Here is a 19,779-nt window from a genome sequence, read left to right as displayed (position 1 = left end):
CTCTGTTAGGGTGCATGCACACTGAGTAACGCCGGGCGTGTATGAGAGCCGTACACGCCGGCGTTACAGCAGGGCTGCCGAACACTTCCCATTCACTTCAATGGGAGCGCTCGTAACAGCGGCGTTTACGAGCGCTCCCATTGAAGTGAATGGGAAGTGTTCGGCAGCCCTGCTGTAACGCCGGCGTGTACGGCTCTGATACACGCCCGGCGTTACGTAGTGTGCATGCACCCTTAGGGTCCATTCACACAGAGAAAAATGGTGAGGAATTTGGTGTGGAATTTTCCACTCTGAAAAAAAGTCTCCCATTGAGTTCAATGGGTTCTGCTAGCTTTTTTTCCCCCCACTACTCCCTTACTCTGACATCTTGGGAGTGTCCTGAACTGTCCAGCACACATGCTAAACCTTCCCACAACTTCTCAGGGAAACCAGGAAATGGAGAGAGTGGAGTCCTTAGAGCAGTAGAAAACCACTTTAATCTTACAAAAATTTGTACCATCTTGTGTTTGTACCATCTACTACCTGTAGCTGACCATTACAGCCTATGGTCTTACCAAACGTCTGAGATGTATGCCCACTGTCTTCGGGTCACATATGACTCAGACCTTTCTTTTATCCCCTATATTCAATGACTTGCACACTCATGTCTCCTCAATTTCATTCTTGTCTTGATTTTTCTAATTTTTTTCACTCTCATCCTTAAAACTCTCCATAGTGCTGTACCATCCTAAATCTCCTCCCTCATCTCGGTCTCCTATACTCTCAGTTCTACCAGTAATCTAAAAGTAATATCCTCCATAATCTGAACTTCCCATTTCTGTATCCAATACTTCTCCTCAGTTTCACCAATTTTCTGATATGTTCTCCTACGGACAATCAGTTGCTACACAACTTTCACAGTTTCAATTGTGCCCTAAAAACATATGGCTTACCATATTCTCTAATCTAAATTTCCCTAAACTCATTCTACTGTCTACCCTTCCCTTCTTCGTTGTTTCTGAGACTCTGATATCATCATCTAAAAGTCTTTTGCATGCCAACACACTTTCTATCTGGACATACACAGATATGTATCTCCTCTTCCAATTATAAACTAAGTTTTGTGAGTTTTATTTATTACAATGTATTGTCATTTTGCACTGCACTGACATCCAGTCACGGCTGGCATTTTTTGGACCGGATTCTGAGGCGGCTTCCGCGTCAAAATCTGGTTAAAAAAAACCTGTGTGAACCCAGCCTTTCATGTTTCGCCTATTTTTAAGCCCAAAAGTATGCATGAAAACAAATGTCAAAAGTGATTCTATTGATTTCCGTCACATTCATGTTTCCCATTAATTCCATCAGTTGCTGCATTTCTTGCAACAAAAATCATTTGTGACGGACACTTGTAAAACATCACATTGTTTTTATTTTTAGCATTAAAGTCTACAGAATAGCAATGTTTATTGCATCCATTGATAAACTAGAACTAGACAAAGACAAGTGTAACTGGAGACAGAGTTTCTCACTTGGATGCAGTGAGTTTTTTTTTAAGACATTGGAACATATAAAAATGTGGTTTGAGCACAGCCCAGTAATGAATCCAATTGGAAAGCTATTTAATTGCTTTTTTCTTAGTTTAAGAGGCATTCATACAGGAGTAAAATGGAATTCACATCAGTCAGCAGGGTGAGACTCTTGAAGCAAAAGCATTTGTTACACAAATCTATTAGCTATGCCAATGACAACAATTTTATACACTTAGGGTGACTTGTGGTCTAGATGATGTCACCAGAATCAAACAGCCAATTTCCTTTGACCATTTCCAAAAAGGAAATTCGAAAGTTTCTCTTTTCAAGTTAGCTGGATATCTGTTTATTGTCAAAAACATTCAATTGTTTGCCCAGGTGTCATATAACATTAGTTTCCATACTTTTTTCCAGGCTGTCCAAGAATCACTCAAGAATATATTGCTGCTAGTACGGTTGAGACGGTCTTGAGATTTCAGGATCGTTTTTAAAATCCGATTTCCGGTCATTTTCCATCAGATCCCGATCCCAATTCTGATCCTAATACAAGTCAATGGGATTTTTTAATGATTGAAAATTGGATTTTAAAAAAGATGTTATTTCTTACACAGTGTGAAGTCCAAAAATTGAAGGCTTCAATTTTTGGACTCCACGCTGTGTAGTGATTAAAAAATCTGGCGGCTACTTAGTCCCCTCTGCTGTCCGGTTACCTGCACAGAACCGCTGCCACCTTCCCTCCCGATGTGTATGCCGCTCCCCGGAGCTATGGCCTGTTGTTCTGTCCGTTTCTCTCCTCTCTCATTCAGATGCCGGCAGAGCACCGTACGTGCCCCCGCCTCCCTAATGAATCACTCACGTCTCCCCACCCTGTACCCGCCCACACTCTCCTAAGCCACAACAAGCCCCGCCTACTCCCAGCATCAGTAACACTACCTAGAGAGGCGGGGGCGTGCACGGCACTCTGCTGGTGTGTGAATGAAAGAGAAGAGTATAGAGAAAAACGGCCTGGAGCTCCGGGGAGCAGCAGTGGTTCTGTGCAGGTAAGTTACAGTTAAGATAAGTTGCTGGTAAGGGTTGAGCGATCGGGATTGGAATTCCGTTCCCAATCTGTTTTAGGCGTGATCGAAACCCGATTGCGATCGTGAAATTTACTCGAATGCCGATCGGATCCAATCTTTTCCAACCCCAATCGCTCAACCCTAGCTGTTAGCCCTGTGTTGTAGTTGTAGTGTCCATAGATATAATGCAGAGACATAGAAAGATTTAATGTGGCAAAAATGAAAATGGCGAATTGATAATCTGTAATAATTAATTGATTATCTGTTATTAATTGAATACAAAGATTAAATTTTAGGTTTAACCTTTAAGAAAAGAAAAAAAAAAAAAAGAAAATGGCATGTTCCATAGGGGACAATTTTACAGAACCACTTTCCTTAAAAGTGTAGTATGAAGCAACAGAGATTAGTGTAACACCTGCATCAATACAGACTCCATGCATAGTGATTAGGAACGTTATCTATACTTGCACATTCTTCTTCCTATCGTAGTATGTCATGAGCAGGTATACATTAGGAATGAGCGCTTATAACATGCACATCATTAAAGACCCTGTGTAATTAATTAGCTCCATTTAGATGTGAGTGGGTGGCATCTAAGTAGCCTGAACTTTCTAAGTTTTCTTTGTTTTTACTTATAAAGCAATGTTAAATTCTGCTTGCTTTAGCGCTGCATTGATGCATGACTGGAAGTGAAGTAATTGAAGATTAAGTAATCCCATCCTTTATAATTATGTCCAGCAGACTCTAGTCTAATAAGGGCCAATAAACATAGATCCCTCACAAGAAAATCTACATGTTTGTTGTAGAGCTGACCTATGTCACATGATGTGCTAGTAAGTACGGTAAATATAAAGCAGCGCTATACAATATTGCACTGTAAAATTCTACATAAAATGTGTATGTAATATTTTACATTGCTTTCTTTATTCTGTGTTGATACAATTCATCTTTTAAATTTGGTTGCCAAGGATTAGACGAAATGGCTTGTTTTTGCTAGACAGAGCGCCATGTCCGTACATGGACTGCATATGCTAGTACTGCCCATTCACATTCCCTTTAATGGTGGAGGGGTTTTACTCCAGTAAGAACAAGAATTGGACATATTGAAACATGCAGAATATTGTTTCCTAAAACACGAGACTGTAGGATCATCTTACTGAAAGCAGTGTATGAGTTTTGTCTAAAAGGCATTGGAACTTTAAATAGAACAGTAAAGAAATGTTGATCAATAAGTCATTACTTGTCTCTTACTGGCCAAATCTGAATTTCCTCCAGAAGAAAGAGAGCCCAATTTGCACCCAGTGTTTTGGGCATCTCTAAGGCACCTCTTCCAAACAGTACCCTGCTCTATACTAATGAAGAGGAAGCACTTAAAAACAGTTGTCTGCAGATGGCTACATCTTCATTCCAGAGGAGATGCTAAATAGGTTAATATATTTTATTTCTTTGTAAAAACAGATAGTATGCTTGCTTTTTTCCATCAAGCATTGTTTGAAAATAAGTCTGTATACCCCAACTTCAATAAGAAGCAGTAGTCCCTTAAAGTGATTTGTAAGCTCTTGCGAACAAGACCCTTAGTCCCATTGTGTGAATTGACTTTTCTTTGTCAAGTATCTTTCTTGTCTGTATTTGAACCCTACAAAGTGCACAGTGCTGCGGATTATGTTGGTGCTGTATAAATAAAATGTATCATTATTATTATTATTATTGTACCTCATTCAGCCAGTCAATACCTTGCTCTGTCACGACTAGAGGTTAGAACCCAGAAGCAGCTGCCTGCAGATGGATTCCTCTTCCTTCTAGAGAAGAATGGCTTGTATCTTGTATGAGATAGAATTCTTTCTTTATTTTAAAGAGACACAATTTGCATATTTTTTCACATGTAGCTTTGTCTGGAAAAAATATTTATACAAGTATTTGAAGAATTGCTCAACTTTTTATAGAGACTAAAACTACCTCCACAAAAAGGAAAGAATGAAAAACCATGTTGTCCTAGTCAACTGCACTTTAGAAAATGAAGGAGAAATGTTCAGTGTACAGTGTTTTGTAACTGAATCCTTTAGTTTCCCACAGCCATCAAGAGGGATGGGCAATATTACTGAACGCTACATGAAGAAGATGGTGATGTAAAGACTTGTGCAAGCATATTTATACTCCGGGATAGATTGCCTCCTCGAATGACAAAAAGCAGCTTTTCTGCAGATGCCTCCTGCTTTCACGACTGTTAATGATTTGCTGCATATATCAAGCAGTAAAACAAATGACGTTATGTATATCACATATCAATTTAGTCATATTGAAATGGCTTATTTATTTCCAAAGCATAATTGAGTTAGACTCTAAGTGACACCATATCTGCAGATAGTTCTGTATTCTGGGTTCCTGGATACATGAATTTACAAAGAAAGACATTATCAAATTATGCCTACATTCAATTTGTGAGGCAGGCAGCTTTCAGCAATGCAGGGCTTGCTCCATTTCCTAGTTGCAGGTCTGTTTTCTGCACAAAAATGGAAGCTGTGGGTGGCTTATATAGGATGTCCAAACTGCTGGTGGCAAATGCAATAATAAAAAAAAGTCTGCATGGTTTAGTGTTACTCAGCTGTCTATGGCAATGATCACTTTCTTTGTGTTTCAAAGATCTGTCAATTGCTAAGTAACAGGAGTTTACCACAAATAAGTAGATGGAGCTTACTGGCGCTAAACATGTTACTTATCCAGAAATATTTCATACACAGCTGGTAAATAGAACCCTGAAGCTACATGAATTTGTATGCCAACCTTGGTTCCCAAATAGTACTGCTAAAGAGTACATTCATCCAAAAGAGAAAATCATGGTTTGTGTGAATCTGATGTCTGGAGCCAATTAGATACCATTAGAACTCCTTCTGGCCTTCCTATGTGCTACCACATAGACCTTCACAAGAAAAAATGTGCAGACCAGAAATGCAAACAAGCACTAAAGTCTAATACTGCCATATATACTGTATATATGCATGCATAACTATCTGGTTTGACCTGATTTTGCCCTTGTGCACGATTTTGCCCACAGTAAAAACCCTCAAGCCGCATGCCACATATCTAGTCATCAGGTTTAGCTAATAAGTATCATCAGCTTAAAGAAGTACTTGACAATGAGCCTGTGTGTAGTGTCATCTTACTGAATAACTTACTGACAGTTTTATTGTGAAGTTATGTTCTTCCCTCTGGAGCCCTGAACTGATCTCTGTTCTTCTATGTTTAGTGTTTCTTACATGAAAAGATGGTCAAACTTGCTAGGCAGGTGTATGGAAGTCATATCAACGCTCTAATAGACTTTCAATGATACTTGCATAAAACTCTTTGTGCACTACTGGATCCGACTGGAGGACAGTGCTACGCAGGGGAGCAAATAACTTCACAAAAGGCTGTCAAAGTTTAGTTAAGTGTTTAGTAACATTATATCAATTGCAGGTCTCAAGTCAATTGCATGCGGACCTAATCATGTTATATGTAATTTTTTTGTGACGCAAAATCATGTGATGAAAAGAGGGATGAAAAGATGGAGGTCAAAATTTTGCACCAGACCCTATGTTTCACTCAATTATCAAAACTGCTAGAAAAACAGGCCTTGTTACTAAACAGCAACCAATCACACTGCTTCTTTCATTCTTGCAGATCAGTTTAGGAAATATATGAGCTGTCATTGGTTACTATTAGAGATGAGCGAGTACTGTTCGGATCAGCCACACAACTTCCCCCTGACGAAGCCAGGAGTGGCGAAACGCGCGTCGGGGTGCGTTACCAGCTTAGATGTGGTAAATGAGGTAAATATCCTTACTACTTTGTAATATTTCCATTCTCTCTTTTTTGCATGTTAATTCACGATAGCAAACTGTTAAGTGCTGTTCACATTTCTTAATATGTACATCTGCCCTCTATGTATTATTTATATACTTACCTTTGAGAGGATGTTCCTCACTATATATGGGCTAGATGATATTTATAGACACTCCTTAAACAAAAGTTGCTACCATATATAAATTCATTATTTGGAGAGAGTGGTTATTATGAGTAGAGATGAGCGAGTACTGTTCGGATCAGCCGATCCGAACAGCACGCTCGCATAGAACTGAATGGACGTAGCCGGCACGCGGGGGGGTTAAGCTGCCGGCCGCCGTCAAAGCGGAAGTACCAGGTGCATCCATTCATTTCTATGGAGCGTGCTGTTTGGATCGGCTGATCCGAACAGTACTCGCTCATCTCAAGTTACTATAAACAAAAAGGACAATATTTCTTTTTGGATGCTTGAATTCCATGTTAGCTTTCTATGAGTCAGTAAGAAGAGTCCAAAAAGCATACCAAATTGAGAATTTGGCTACTCTCTTGGAATAATTTACGAACATGCACAATTTTTCTGTAGCCTTCCATTTCTTATATACAGACATTTCTTCTCTAAATTCTATTACCATGTTAATAAATATTCAACACCAAGTACAGCCTTCAGTATTCAATATTCAGTAAATATTCAATATTCACAAAATATATGCATGAATACAAAAATAGCAAATCTGCTCCAAACCATCCTATATTCCTGCAATTTCCAGTTCATACCAAAGACTAAGCTTTCATCTTGTGCAATAAAAATACAGAAATCACATGTTTATGTGTCTAAAAGCCCAACATCTTGAGAGTTCAAATGTGTATTACTGTGGAAAACACAAAGAAATAGGCTGCTCGCTGGGCTATGACATATACAAGCCTGGCTGAGCGCAACAAATCAAACTGTGACAAGTGCTGATGTAAAATATAGAGAGAAAAATCAAAGTACTCCTGCGATTTATCTTCTAGTGCATTTATACCATAAAACAGGTCTCTTACCTCTCTCTCCTTCAGTTTCATGGCAAGAACTAGCTGTTGTCTGTGGTTAGTAAGTGCCTCCCGAAAGTTTCCTTTGGAAAAGAATGCAGATCCCAGATTCCCATAGGCTCGGCATTCTCCCGTCTGGTCACCTACATAATAGTAATAATACAATAAGGTTACACACAAGGTTCTCCACAGTATAGGAAACTATCACTTGTGATGTATCATGCTCTGCATCTAACCTCTTGAATGGGTACTTTTAAAATCTATATTTTATTATAGAACATTATAAATAGTGCATGCCACTACAGCTGCTGGTCCCAGTACATAGCAACGAAAATGATGTGGACAAAACAGGAAGAAATAGCTATGTAGCAGGTGTATGAAATGCTAACATCTCAATACTATAGCAAATAAATAATAAAATAAATAACAAAGTAAATAATATAATAAATAAATATTCAAGTCATAATATCAATCATTGATGATGTATATTATTTTGACCTCTTCTCTGCAACTTCTATAAAGAGTTCCTTTCATCACCTCCACCAATTCAAGTTATTAGCTTTTGGTAATAGCCACCACTCCACTGATTTTTCTCTAGTCCTCACCAATAGGGTTGAGCGGTCAGGATCAGAAAAGATCGGATTCTGATTGGCGATCGAGTAAATTTCACGATTGTGATCGGAATTCCGATCCCAATCTTTTTAGGCGGGATTGAGGTCGGAGGTTATTTCCCACAATGCTTTGCTACTGGCTAAGCATTATGATAAAGGCTAACAATGTTAGCTACTAGAGATGAGCGAGTACTATTCGAAATTGCTGATTCGAATAGCATGTTCCCATAGGAATGAATGGATGCAGCCGACACACAGCCTGTGCCGGCGTCCGGCCGATTAACCTCCTGCGCCCATTCATTCTAATGGGAGCATGCTAATAGTACTCGCTCATCTCTAGTAGCTAACACTTAACATTCTCCTAAGCCACAAGCCCCGTCTTCTTCCTAGGCCTGTAACACTAATCTGGGAGGCGGGGGAAGCGAGGCGAGAATAGGAGCGAGAATAGCGGGGAACGGCAGCGATCTGTGCAGGTAAGTGGACACCAGGGGGGACTAAGTAGCCAGAGGATTTTTTTTAAATAACTACACAGTGTGGAGTCTGAAAATTAAAGCGGTCAATTTTTGGACTCCATGCTGTGTAGTGAATAGGATCGTTTTTAAAATCCGATCTTCGATTATTAAAAAAATCCCATTGACTTGCATTAGGATCGGAATTGGGATAAGGGATTGGGTTCAAATGGAAAATGATCGGAAATCGGATTTTAAAACGATCCTGAAATCTCAAGATCGGCTCAACCCTACTCACCAATCAACATGCAGCTAGTTTTGGTGCCTAATATTTCAGCTCTGTAATGTCAGAAGGGCAGTGTCAGACAGGGAGGTGTGATTCAGAGCTCCATTCAGAGGCAGCATGTAAGAGAGCTCAGAATCACACTCCTTATCTGCCCCGTCTGACACCGCCCTCCTGACATTACAGAGTCTAAATAGCAAACTTAACAGCATTGGCGGCTTGGAAATGGAGGGGGCTAGAGAAAAAATTCCAAATGTTCCAGAATCATTGGAGAAACACCTATTAACATATGCTAAGAACTGTTGAAGGTGGCGAAAGATCCTCTTTAAACAGTAATGTAGAGAATTGCATAAATGTCGAAACCCTGATATAATCTTATCAATGGAGACAGTCTCTGCAATTGGTGAAGTAGTTCCATAAAAATGCTCTGTTCTTTTGAACCCATTTGTCGGGGTATACATTGGAAGGATTTCTCAAAGTATAGCTCTAAAGGAAGACTCCAACATGTGCCGCTGTATAGGCATATGTTGCTCATAATCTTCCAGGGCAAAATTCAGGGTAGTTTTGCAGCCTGGGCTCAACTGATAAAGTGAATGGGACCATGGAGGCACAAGTGGCACACAGATGTCATTCATGTGCCATCCTTGCTACTTTACCATGGACTAGGCACATGGACGTGTATGTTAACTTGTCATTTATTCATTGAAATATCTGCTCTTTCTAAGATAAGATAGATTATAGATAGACCTCATAGATTGTAAGCTCTGTCATAGATTGTAAGCTCTTTTGAGCAGTGCCCTCAGTCCCATTGTGTGAAATGACGTTCTTTGTTATGTATGTCTGTATCTGAACCCTATAAATTGTACAGTGCTGCGGAATATGTTGGCGCTATATAAATAAAATGTATTATTATTAGATAAGAAGTCAGGATGGAGATCATATCAGTGATTGACAGCTCCTTCTGTCCTATAAGTTGTTGCCACATCTTGGCACATCAGATATTGTTGCTTTGTGATACATGTCGCAAAAAAGTAAAAAATTCAGGACAATACTACTTTATAATATTGTATGTGGAGATGTCCAGTCAAGAGAAGAGATAAGGCACATCTGTAACAATTGATCACCGCTTGTTTAAAGGGCCTTTTACACAGCCTGATGCAAACTGTATAGGGATGAGCAACTCTTGTATGGTCACTTGGACCACATAAACTTTACATATTGATGACAGATTTGCTGCTGTCAACAATGATTTTTAGGCTTGCATAAAAAATACAATCAGTCACCAAACAAACAGTTGTTTGTTGACTAATAGCCAGGTCACCATGATACAATGATCAGAATCACTTATTTGGCCAATCCTTGTATTATGGAAAAGGATTTGCAATGCTTTCCCTGCAAAACTGTCAAACATGGCTTTGATCCACCAGACAGCCTGATTTTTTCTGCTGGTTCTGAGCATAAAAGGCAAACACATGGGACTGAAATGTCCACCAATTTTGCAGATTGTTATAAGAATCTCAAAGAAATTCCATTAATAGAGAATTAGAGAACTACTATGTTGCAGTCAATTATTAACCCTTTGTTTCACACTACAAATGTCCACTTGTACCAATGTACTGCTTTTCAAAATTGAATCTGCCTTTGAAAGATATAAGCTGTAGGTGAATACATTTATTTTATACAAGTTATTACAAACCATCAAAATGTAGATTTGGCAGAAAAACCTAACCATGCTGACATGGCTCACTTTCTCTGTATGGGGAGCAGGGCTAGAAGCTTTCCTGACTTGAAGTCTCTCTTGCTGGTTTTAGCATGAGCAGTTTTATAGACTCCAGACGTGTCTCTGTGACAGACGTCAGCACTAACCCATTAAATTGCCATTTAATGGCTACAAACAGCCAAATTGCACTGACTTGGGTCACTGGAGGTTGACATCTCCGCCATGCAAGTTTGTAATACATGGCTTGTAAAACCTATTTACATAACCACACAGCAGAAAGGTGGGATGAATGAGGTTACTAAATGGTGGCAAAAAAAAACTACCTCAAAATGAAAAATCTGTGAAATGACAAGGCTGTGTCTGTGATTTAATGATGTTGGTATTTGCGGGAAAAAGAAAACAGATCTTTTTTGTGCCATTCCAGGGTACAAATGACTAATGGCTTTTTCTGCACCAAACTGCCTAAAGAATGATAAACCTATTGCTTTCACTTCTTGATGGTCAGTAATATAATTATTATCACAGTCTCCTTCACTTAGAATTACATTATTATCAATAAAACTATTTGGACTATTAGCCACCAGGTCAAGCTTCAGGTGTAATCTCTTTCCACTACATTCCCAGAACTCATCTACAGTACTGTACCTCTTTCATGATGCTCAGCCTACCCTAGCTGGCCATATGTAGTTCAGACTCCAGGATTATTCTGAGTCATTGCCTTGGTATCGTATTTAAATCATTATTAAACATTGTTAAAGGGAATGTGTCCCCAAAACTAGCCTATTTTAAAACCACGTTTTAGAAGCTGATTTTACCGAATACATTTGCCATTGGTGTGTATTTATAGGCATTTATGTAGACGAAATACAATAAAAAAAAAAGGGTCTGGAATTTAGAGGTGATTTCTCCGGATATCAGCTTCATATCAGATCTATATTTTTCAGTCTGGTAAAACATCTGAACAGACTGTAGCCTGAGGGCTTATTCAGACTGCCACATCATATGGACCACATTGTCCCTACAAATCTGTCCCTATCATGTGTTTACTGACTGCTTGTTAGGACTGTGTGGCAGATGCAGCCATGATATCAGGGTCGCAGCCTGTTCCACTGTAACTGTTCAGTCCAGCATGCATGGGGTTAATTCCCTTGCAGCCGATGGGCGGTCAGTCTGCTGACTGACACTGGTGTCAGCCGATCGGCATCTGGCTTGAGCACCTAGGCTGGCTGATCAGTCCCGCCTTCCCTCCATTTAAGGAGGCTGGTTTGGACCCCTGGTGCTCTAGCCTCAAACCTTAAATGCTACATGTACTGTGGCTCTGTGTGTGGCCCAGCACTGTTGCATGCTTTGTCTATGTCTTATTTATTGTGGAAGTGGGTCTCCCTTCCAGAAATTGTAGCTATTAGTTAGGACAATTGTAGCTACTAGCTAGGACATAGTTCACACTGTCTGTGCTGCAACAGCAGGTGGCTGCAGTAGGTGCAGCCCAGTATAGTAACTGGGAGCACATGGGCGTTGCTGTGTTTGTCTTGCAGAGGGTTAACTGCAAGACTTTTGTATTCAGTTGTGGCTGCTCTGTCCTGCAGAGAGCTTATATATTTAGTTTCAGTTTGTACCCAGATAGTGTAGTTGCCAGGCAATGGTATTAACTGTTGGGCTTTGTTCACACAAGGGTGCTCTGCGGTTCAGAGCCCAGTGGGCTCCGCAGGTTATTGTTTGTTTATTATTTTTTTTAATATAACCTGCTAATCATAACCCTGCTCAGTCGTGCCATTAAACCTTTGGCTTATTTGGCTACAATACTGTCTATATAACAGAGCCATATCATAGTAGTCTGAATTACCCCTTGGGGTCAATTAGCTAGATTTTGCTGCAGAAATTTCTGCGAAGGAAAATAATTTACATGGATTTCTGCAAGTTCATTTTTGCGAATGGGCAATGGCAAAAATGACTGCAATAGAAAGTGCGGTGTATGACTCCAATTGTCTTGCAGGCTGAATGTTCAATACACCAGAGTAAGCATTGCCTTTAATATAGCTGATACATATCTACCAAATCGGCAACTAGAAGTACAGCCAAAAAGTTTGTTTTGTAATATTTTAATTGATGTAAAGTTGATATTTTTGAACTTAATGGTGTGAACACGTGGAGAATACAGAGATTTATTCAGGTTCTTGTTCACACAAAGGCACCTTGGACATTTCTAATGGGAAATTATATCCTGAAATGCATTTCATCTATATTTGTACCACAGTATTAATCTATTAAGGACATAACCAATCATGGAACCTTAGACCAGAAGATTCAATTAAACATATATTTGTAATGTCCAAATATATATTTTCTGGATTAGGATTAAAAAACTAGTGTGAGATGTTAATAATTTTAGAGATTATTATACAAGTATACTGTATAAGGACAAATACACAATTAATGGTTGTACCTAGAGTCTTTGCTACGTCCAAATCTTGTTGCATATATCCTGTACTTTTTTCTGTGTTCCCGAGAGACCAATAAGCACTGCTCAGAGCAGAGAATACTGAGCCCCTCAATTTTAGACTGCAAGTCCCAATTTTCAGTGCAGCTTCTAATACAACCACTGAAGCACCATGATGCCCCGCTGTCAGAAGTTCTTGACCGATCACTGAAACCACCACAAAGGGACTCTTGTCCAGTTTCATCTTCTGAAGTTGCTGATATGTGGGTTCCAGAGATTCTAAAACAAGTGAAATATAATGTCAGAAATAATATAGTAACTTAAAACAGTGCGCAGATTCCACATGACATTTTTTTTCTTCAACAGAAATAAGTGAAAGAATAGAATAGTATTGCTAATATATACTATATAAAGGAGAAAAGTGAAGAAAAATAAGAGAAAATAAACAGTCTATCTTGAAACCTAACTAACTAATGTTCCCATAGAGTTTACATTTCAAATTATTACATAGACAATAGATACAGAAAGACAAAAATGCAGCAGATGACACAGTGTAGTAGTGGTCAACCAAACATATTATAGACTTCAAATGTAACCTTATATAAAAGTTTTAGTCAATCCTTACATGGTAGGAACACATATTATATATGAATATACTCTCTACCAGCCCCTTACACATTGCGAGTCAAGGGCATGCGGTCCTGCATCAAACTTTGCTGATGGCACATACCCTCTTGTTGCAGATTGGGCACTGCCCTTTATATGCTTCAGTGGGAGTCTGATCTTGGGATGACCCTCACACTGGAACAGAAGGAATGTATTTTTCAATTGACATACAAGGCCTCTATCAGATTCTGCTTCCAAGAAGTTAGTAAAAATTTGGACCTGAAGTTACCGAGTGCCACTGAAGATGCATTTGTGTATTAATAATAAATAATATTCAGGAAATTGACTTGGAATGTTAAACTTGTGTAGAGGAAGGGAGCACAATACTTCATATATTTTGGTCCTGTAGATCCCTGACTGCCTCCTGGAGTGGAGTACAACAGGTCATCCAACAAGTTATGGGAGCCACTCAATCCCTGGGCCCTGCTCTGCTTTAACACTCTGAAACTCTAGTCTGTCTTTATAAGCACTCCTTGTCCAAATTCTGACCTCTGCTATCATTTACTCTTATGATAAGTTCAACAAAACTTGGGCTACTGGATGGGATTTCACAACTCCAGTGAATATGAGGTTATTCTTTGCCTGCCCACTTAGGGCTTTTGTCACGGAGGTTGCTGGTATAGTCCCCCATCACGTTCCCCTCCTTTTAGTTTCTGTGTCCCGTTTTCTGTGTACTCCTTTTAGTTGATTGTTGTACTCCCTCCTGGAACCTACTCCCCTTTTTCTTCTTTAATCTTCTTTACCTTTGCTTCTCTTTTCTGCTTTTTCCGCATCCTTTTCCTTTACTCTCATTCTTCATTTCCTCTTTCAATCTTTTTTTTTCTGCTATTTCACCCTACCCCATACCCTGACGTTCTCGATTTTTACATAGTTTAACAGTGACTTCTTGCTCATACAACTAAACAGCTGTTGTGATGTTTTTCTGTTCTATATGCCTCCTCCCTATTCCTGTGGGACCCCTTTGTCGGCTATTTTTCCCCCTTTCTCATTATAGTCCAAGTTTGATATTGTTTATTTAAAATAAATAAAATAAATATGGAATTATAATTATATACTGTTGGATAAAATAAAAATATTACTGTAACTCTAAAGCTAAGGCCCCACATAGGGGGCTTCCGCGAAAAGGCGCTGCGGTAAAAACTACAGCGGAAATGTATTGTGGTTTTTCCTGCAGTGCTTTTCAAGGAAAGTCCGCAAAGTTTTTCTCTGCGGACTTTTTGCTTCCATTATACTGGAGATAACAGTATTTCCACTGTGGGTATTTTTCTGCAATGTGCGGACTCACCTCAGCGTTTACGCCACGTGAGGATGAAATAGAGAAAGGTTTCTTTTATTAAAAGAACTGGAAATGTCTGGTCATTATGTTAAAAAAAAAAAAAAAACCCTATCCACAGGATAGTGGATAAAAATGGCCATACACATTTGACAGAAGTATGAACTATCAACAATCATACAGACAAACACTTTTTATTCAGTGACACCAGGTAATAAATGAAAGATCTTTTGGGAATGTTCTTATGAAGAATGTTCATTTGAGTATTAAGATTTTTTTGTTGAACAAACCATCTTTCCCTGGCTATCAGATGAAAATTTAAATACATGGCTGACTTTTCTGCAGGTGACAGTATGTAATTGTTTCACTAAAACAATAGTTTGCTGTTAAAATTCATCCAGCATATATTCATTTTGGTTGTAATTGTTAATTTTCATCAACTTTATTTACTGTGTATTAGCACCATTAGAGCTAGTTTACAAGGAGGCAAGGAGGCGGATTTTGACAGCGGATTTCGCCTCAAAATCCGCCTCCATACAATGGTGGTCAATGGAGACCACTAGCGTTCTTTTTTGCCGCTAGCGGAAAAAAAAAGCGAGCTGCCCTTTCTTCAGGCATCTTCTGCGGCTCGCTGAGCCGTGGCTTCCGCCTGAAGGCAGCAACCTTCGAGGCCAGCCCATTCATTTGAGCCGACTCAGGAGGGGAAAGCCGCGACCGTGACGGTAATGGTAGGCGGGTTTTGACCCGAAAGTGACACTGCTCCCCACGTCTCTCTCGGTGCAAAAATCCGCCCCACCGCCCCCCGTGCGAATGAGCCCTTAGTGTCTGATCACTGGATACCTGACCACTGAGACCTGCACCGCTCATATAAACAGGGGTACCCTGTATAAGTGAAGTAGAACTGTGCATAAATTTCTACCACTTTATTCACTTCTGTGTGAGTAATAGAGCATTGTAAGGGTAAGTTCACAAGGAGTTTTTTGGTCCGGAACCTGAGGCAGACCAAACCTGAGGTTTCAGACCAAAATACGGGTAGCTGCGACTGGATGCCGATGCAGTGCACCGGCATCCAGTCACGCACTCCACTCCAGATTTAGCCCAAATGAATGGGCCTAGTCGGGAGGGAGTGTCTTCAGGCGGATGTCACAAGGTGAATCCGCCTGAAAGAGTGAGCATCTTGTTTCTTTTTTCGGGAGCCGAAACAAACGGCTCCTGGAAAAAAGAACTGACCGGCTCCCATTGAAATCAATGGAAGCCATCTTTTTGGTCACGGCCTCAAAATCCTGACCAAAAAAACCCCATGTGAACTTACCCTAACTCAGCTACTTTATCTTCCTCATTCCCGGTAAAGTGAATCCAGTGATGTTCATGCAGAGACCTACCGGCCTGTCAGCAATCAGCCACTTATTAGTGGGAAGTCCCTTTAATGCTTTATTTTTATCCACTTATAGAGATGAACGAGTATATTCGATCAAATACCTCCACCGCATAGTTCTTGGTGTAAAAAAGCACCAGGGAAGGTGGGAGGGGCAGTAAAAATTCGATGCCCTTCCACCTTCCCTGGAGCTTTTTTACACCAAGAACTATGCGGCGGAGGAATTCGATCGAATATGCTCGCTCATCTCTATCCACTTACATAGTGTGACAAAAAAAAAATGTATCTAATGTTGTATATGTTTTTTTCCAATAATACTTCAAAGAGCATAGCATAGCCAATGGACACACAGCCAATTTGTAATGTGGAAACTGGTCCATTTTATGGGTTTCAATTTCAGGTTGCATTACAATTATGTCTGGCACAGATGCTTAAAGACTCCTTTGCTCCTTGAAAGAAACTCGGCTAATCTTAAATTCTGTCCTCAAACACCCTTAACAAGACTTGGTTTCTGAGATTGACATATACAACAGTAAGTATAGCCATGATTTAAAGTGCTCTACACCTAGACAAAAGCAGAGTTCTCATTAATAACTGACTCGCTTAGGGTCCATGTAGGCTGTAAAACGTCAACCATGAAACAAGGAAAATATGTAAGTGACTTATGTGACTGATAATAGGTTTTTCTTTCACTACACTATTATTGGGCTGGAGGCAGAACACGTAATAAGAGACATAAAACTCTTTTATCAAGACCAAGAGAATCCCAGGACATCCATGTGCTAGACTTTTAGTCAATAGATATTAGGTAGAATGTCAAGATTCTTTAAAATGCTTCCATACCTACACACGGTCATACAAAAAAAATGTCTAGAATATTATATTTTATATGTTTAGACTTTATGTCCTAGTTGTGTTTTGTTCTTACATTATATAACACCAATGAATATAGTTTAGTGTATTTCCTACTTATGTCCAGGAGTCTGTGTTAGAAAATCTAGGATAGAAAGTGTCCCCATTTGTAAAGATACTGTGACACAGGGGCTGAGTTGAGTGTATTGAGTAGCTGCACCAATGTGAAATCAATACTTTGCTGATCCCTTAAGGAAGGCATGTATAATGTCTGTGTTTGTGGTGGAAGCCGGGCTAATACTAAACAGTGATATATGCTGTAGAACTCATTCTGAAGTATAAGAATAGGTAGATTTTCCATCTGATTCATCTCTAGATCAATACATAATTGAGCCTAGTTTACGTCCTGACCGTTCCTTACTATTATGACTTTAAAGGCATTAGGATGTGGATATTGCAGTTTAAGGTTTAGGATTTATTGTTATAATATAGTTTACAAGTGATTCACAGTGTACATCAGCGTCTATTCTCACTGCCCTTTATTAAGTCAGCTGTATGAGGCAAAAAAACATCTAGAATGAGCCCTTGAGGTTTTACCTATCAAGTCCAAGTATTTGCCTTTCATGTTCTTTGAGAGTTTTTTTTATTATTATCAAATGTATTTACGGTATATACAGAAATGTTTTGATGGCACAGTTATAGACTCTATAATTCCGTGTTTCCAAGAAAGTGCCTGGCTTGTGACATGACAAAAGAGCATGTAGACATTAAAATCTATGTAATTTATTGTATTTTTCATTTGCAAAAGAAACAACTTTTTAAATCATATTCATTAAAAATTTCCTAAAATGTTGTTGCTGTAAAGTTTATGAACCTGCTTCACGTAGCTGGCTGTCCTGTTGCTTCTAACACAGCACACTACTCCTGACTGTGACAACTTTCTTTGCAGTCTAGATCACTTAACCAGACCTCTATGATCTCTGTAGGCCTGTGAAGTTCATTAAATGTAGGCAACTTGCCAAGATACATTTTTTTCTGACTGGTCATTTAATTGCTTGTAGTTTAGAATTATTTTACCACTTATATAATGGAAATCACTTTGTTCTGGGTGTTCTTGAGCTTATATAGGGCATTTAATGTGAACAATCAAAGCTGTCATATAAAACCAATGTCTCTGATAAGAGAGATGGCAGATGTTAACATACTCTGAATTATCAGCTTACGTTTGACTTCGATATATTATGGTAACCTTGCATTTTTTTTGTTTGCACTAGTTATTGTACATGACCTCCACTGTGTTAGTAAGGAAGGGTTTGTCTTAAGATTTACAATAAGTAACAACAGAACAGATAGACAAGCAATGAAATAAGCAGCAGCCTGGATTCTACCCTAAAAGTTGAGTAAAATTAGGGCCCCCAATAGGGTTAAATTATGGATCATGTTTGAATTCTTCTTTTATTATTTTGCCCTGGAAAACATTTTGGTTATGCAATGGTCCAGAAGGCTAAAGGTGCTCTCTTGGCACATCCCTAGTAGGCTATGTCTCTGCAGTGATGAAGTAAGATATATACACTACGATACATCAGTCCACTGCTACTCTGCACCCGTGATAAATTGCAATAATGATAAAATGAGGTGAACTTGGAAACAAAATAAATAAATGAGTAGAAAAGCAAATGATGTTCACAGAGATGAGATGAAGTGTGAAAGTTCACGCTGGCACAAATCAAGTCTTGCAGCCTCATGTTGTCACGGCAAACTTTTTGGCGACAGAGATTTATGAGAAAGCACAACATTTACAGCTCAGCACTGAAATCCATTAAATGTCCAAAGAATTAAGCATTGTCTAGTTAGCTAAAATGTCAAATGTAAAATTTATTTTCTTTTCTTATATTAGATGAGTTCTGGGCAGAGCAACCTAGAATGTGTTAGAAACATAACAAATGACATCTCTTATAAGGAGCTTCCACTTCATCACTGCATGATGGTGGTAGACAGGAATGAATTAACAGCAGTCTACTTAAGCAACAAGGATAATGTATCGACTGATGGTAAAGTAGCCCCTATATCAGCCGTGTCTATACAAGAAAGTACTGCCTATTATCTTACATCTTACTTTCTTGTTTTGCTTTGAGATTATTGGTCTTTTATTATTATTACTACATTAGGAACTAGATGACTAATAATAGACAACTTTCTTCAATGGAGACTGGAAAACATTGGACATTAGAGGGTGATTCAGCTTGGAGGATTTCCCCAGTGTCTGATCTAGGGCATATGAATGAATTGTGTTATGCTGTTTTATGACAGGCTGCTGCTTGGTTTTGCTAGGTTTCCCCTCTTTTTTTTTTTTTTAAATGTAGATTGTGAGTCCCACATAGAGCTCACAATGTACATTTTTCCCTATCAGTATGTCTTTGGAATATAGGATGGAAATCCATGCAAGCACGAGGAGAACATACAGACTCCTTGGAGATGGTCTTTTGCCCTTGGCAGGATTTGAACACCAGGACCCAGCGCTGCAAGGCTGCAGTGCTAACCACTGAGCCACCGTGCGGCCCCGATTTCCCCTCTTTTGCGGCTGCAAAATTACGGGCGCAAAATAATGCGGCATATACGCTCGTAACTTCCATTGAAATCAATGGAATCTTTTTGAGCGCGCAAAATGCTGACACGCGTATACGTGCCAGCTTGCACTC

General features: G+C 39.3%; 1 protein-coding gene across 4 annotated transcripts in view; it reads right to left on the bottom strand.

Moving 5' to 3' along the window:
- The window catches only part of TTC28 (tetratricopeptide repeat domain 28), a 450,602-nt gene that overhangs the window by 227,548 nt on the left and 203,275 nt on the right, over window positions 1-19,779 (bottom strand). For all 4 annotated transcript variants that reach the window (XM_075276534.1, XM_075276535.1, XM_075276536.1 and 1 more), the window contains 2 exons: window positions 12,921-13,193; window positions 7,427-7,557 (listed from right to left, as the gene is read on the bottom strand). In XM_075276534.1, the coding sequence (XP_075132635.1) occupies window positions 7,427-7,557; window positions 12,921-13,193 (404 nt within the window). The remainder of the gene's footprint in view (window positions 1-7,426; window positions 7,558-12,920; window positions 13,194-19,779) is intronic.

Source organism: Leptodactylus fuscus, chromosome 1 (genome assembly GCF_031893055.1).
Source record: "Leptodactylus fuscus isolate aLepFus1 chromosome 1, aLepFus1.hap2, whole genome shotgun sequence".
NCBI lineage: Eukaryota > Metazoa > Chordata > Amphibia > Anura > Leptodactylidae > Leptodactylus > Leptodactylus fuscus.
The sequence above is the reverse complement of the archived record's forward strand: the minus strand, read 5'-3'. Positions and strand labels throughout refer to the sequence as shown.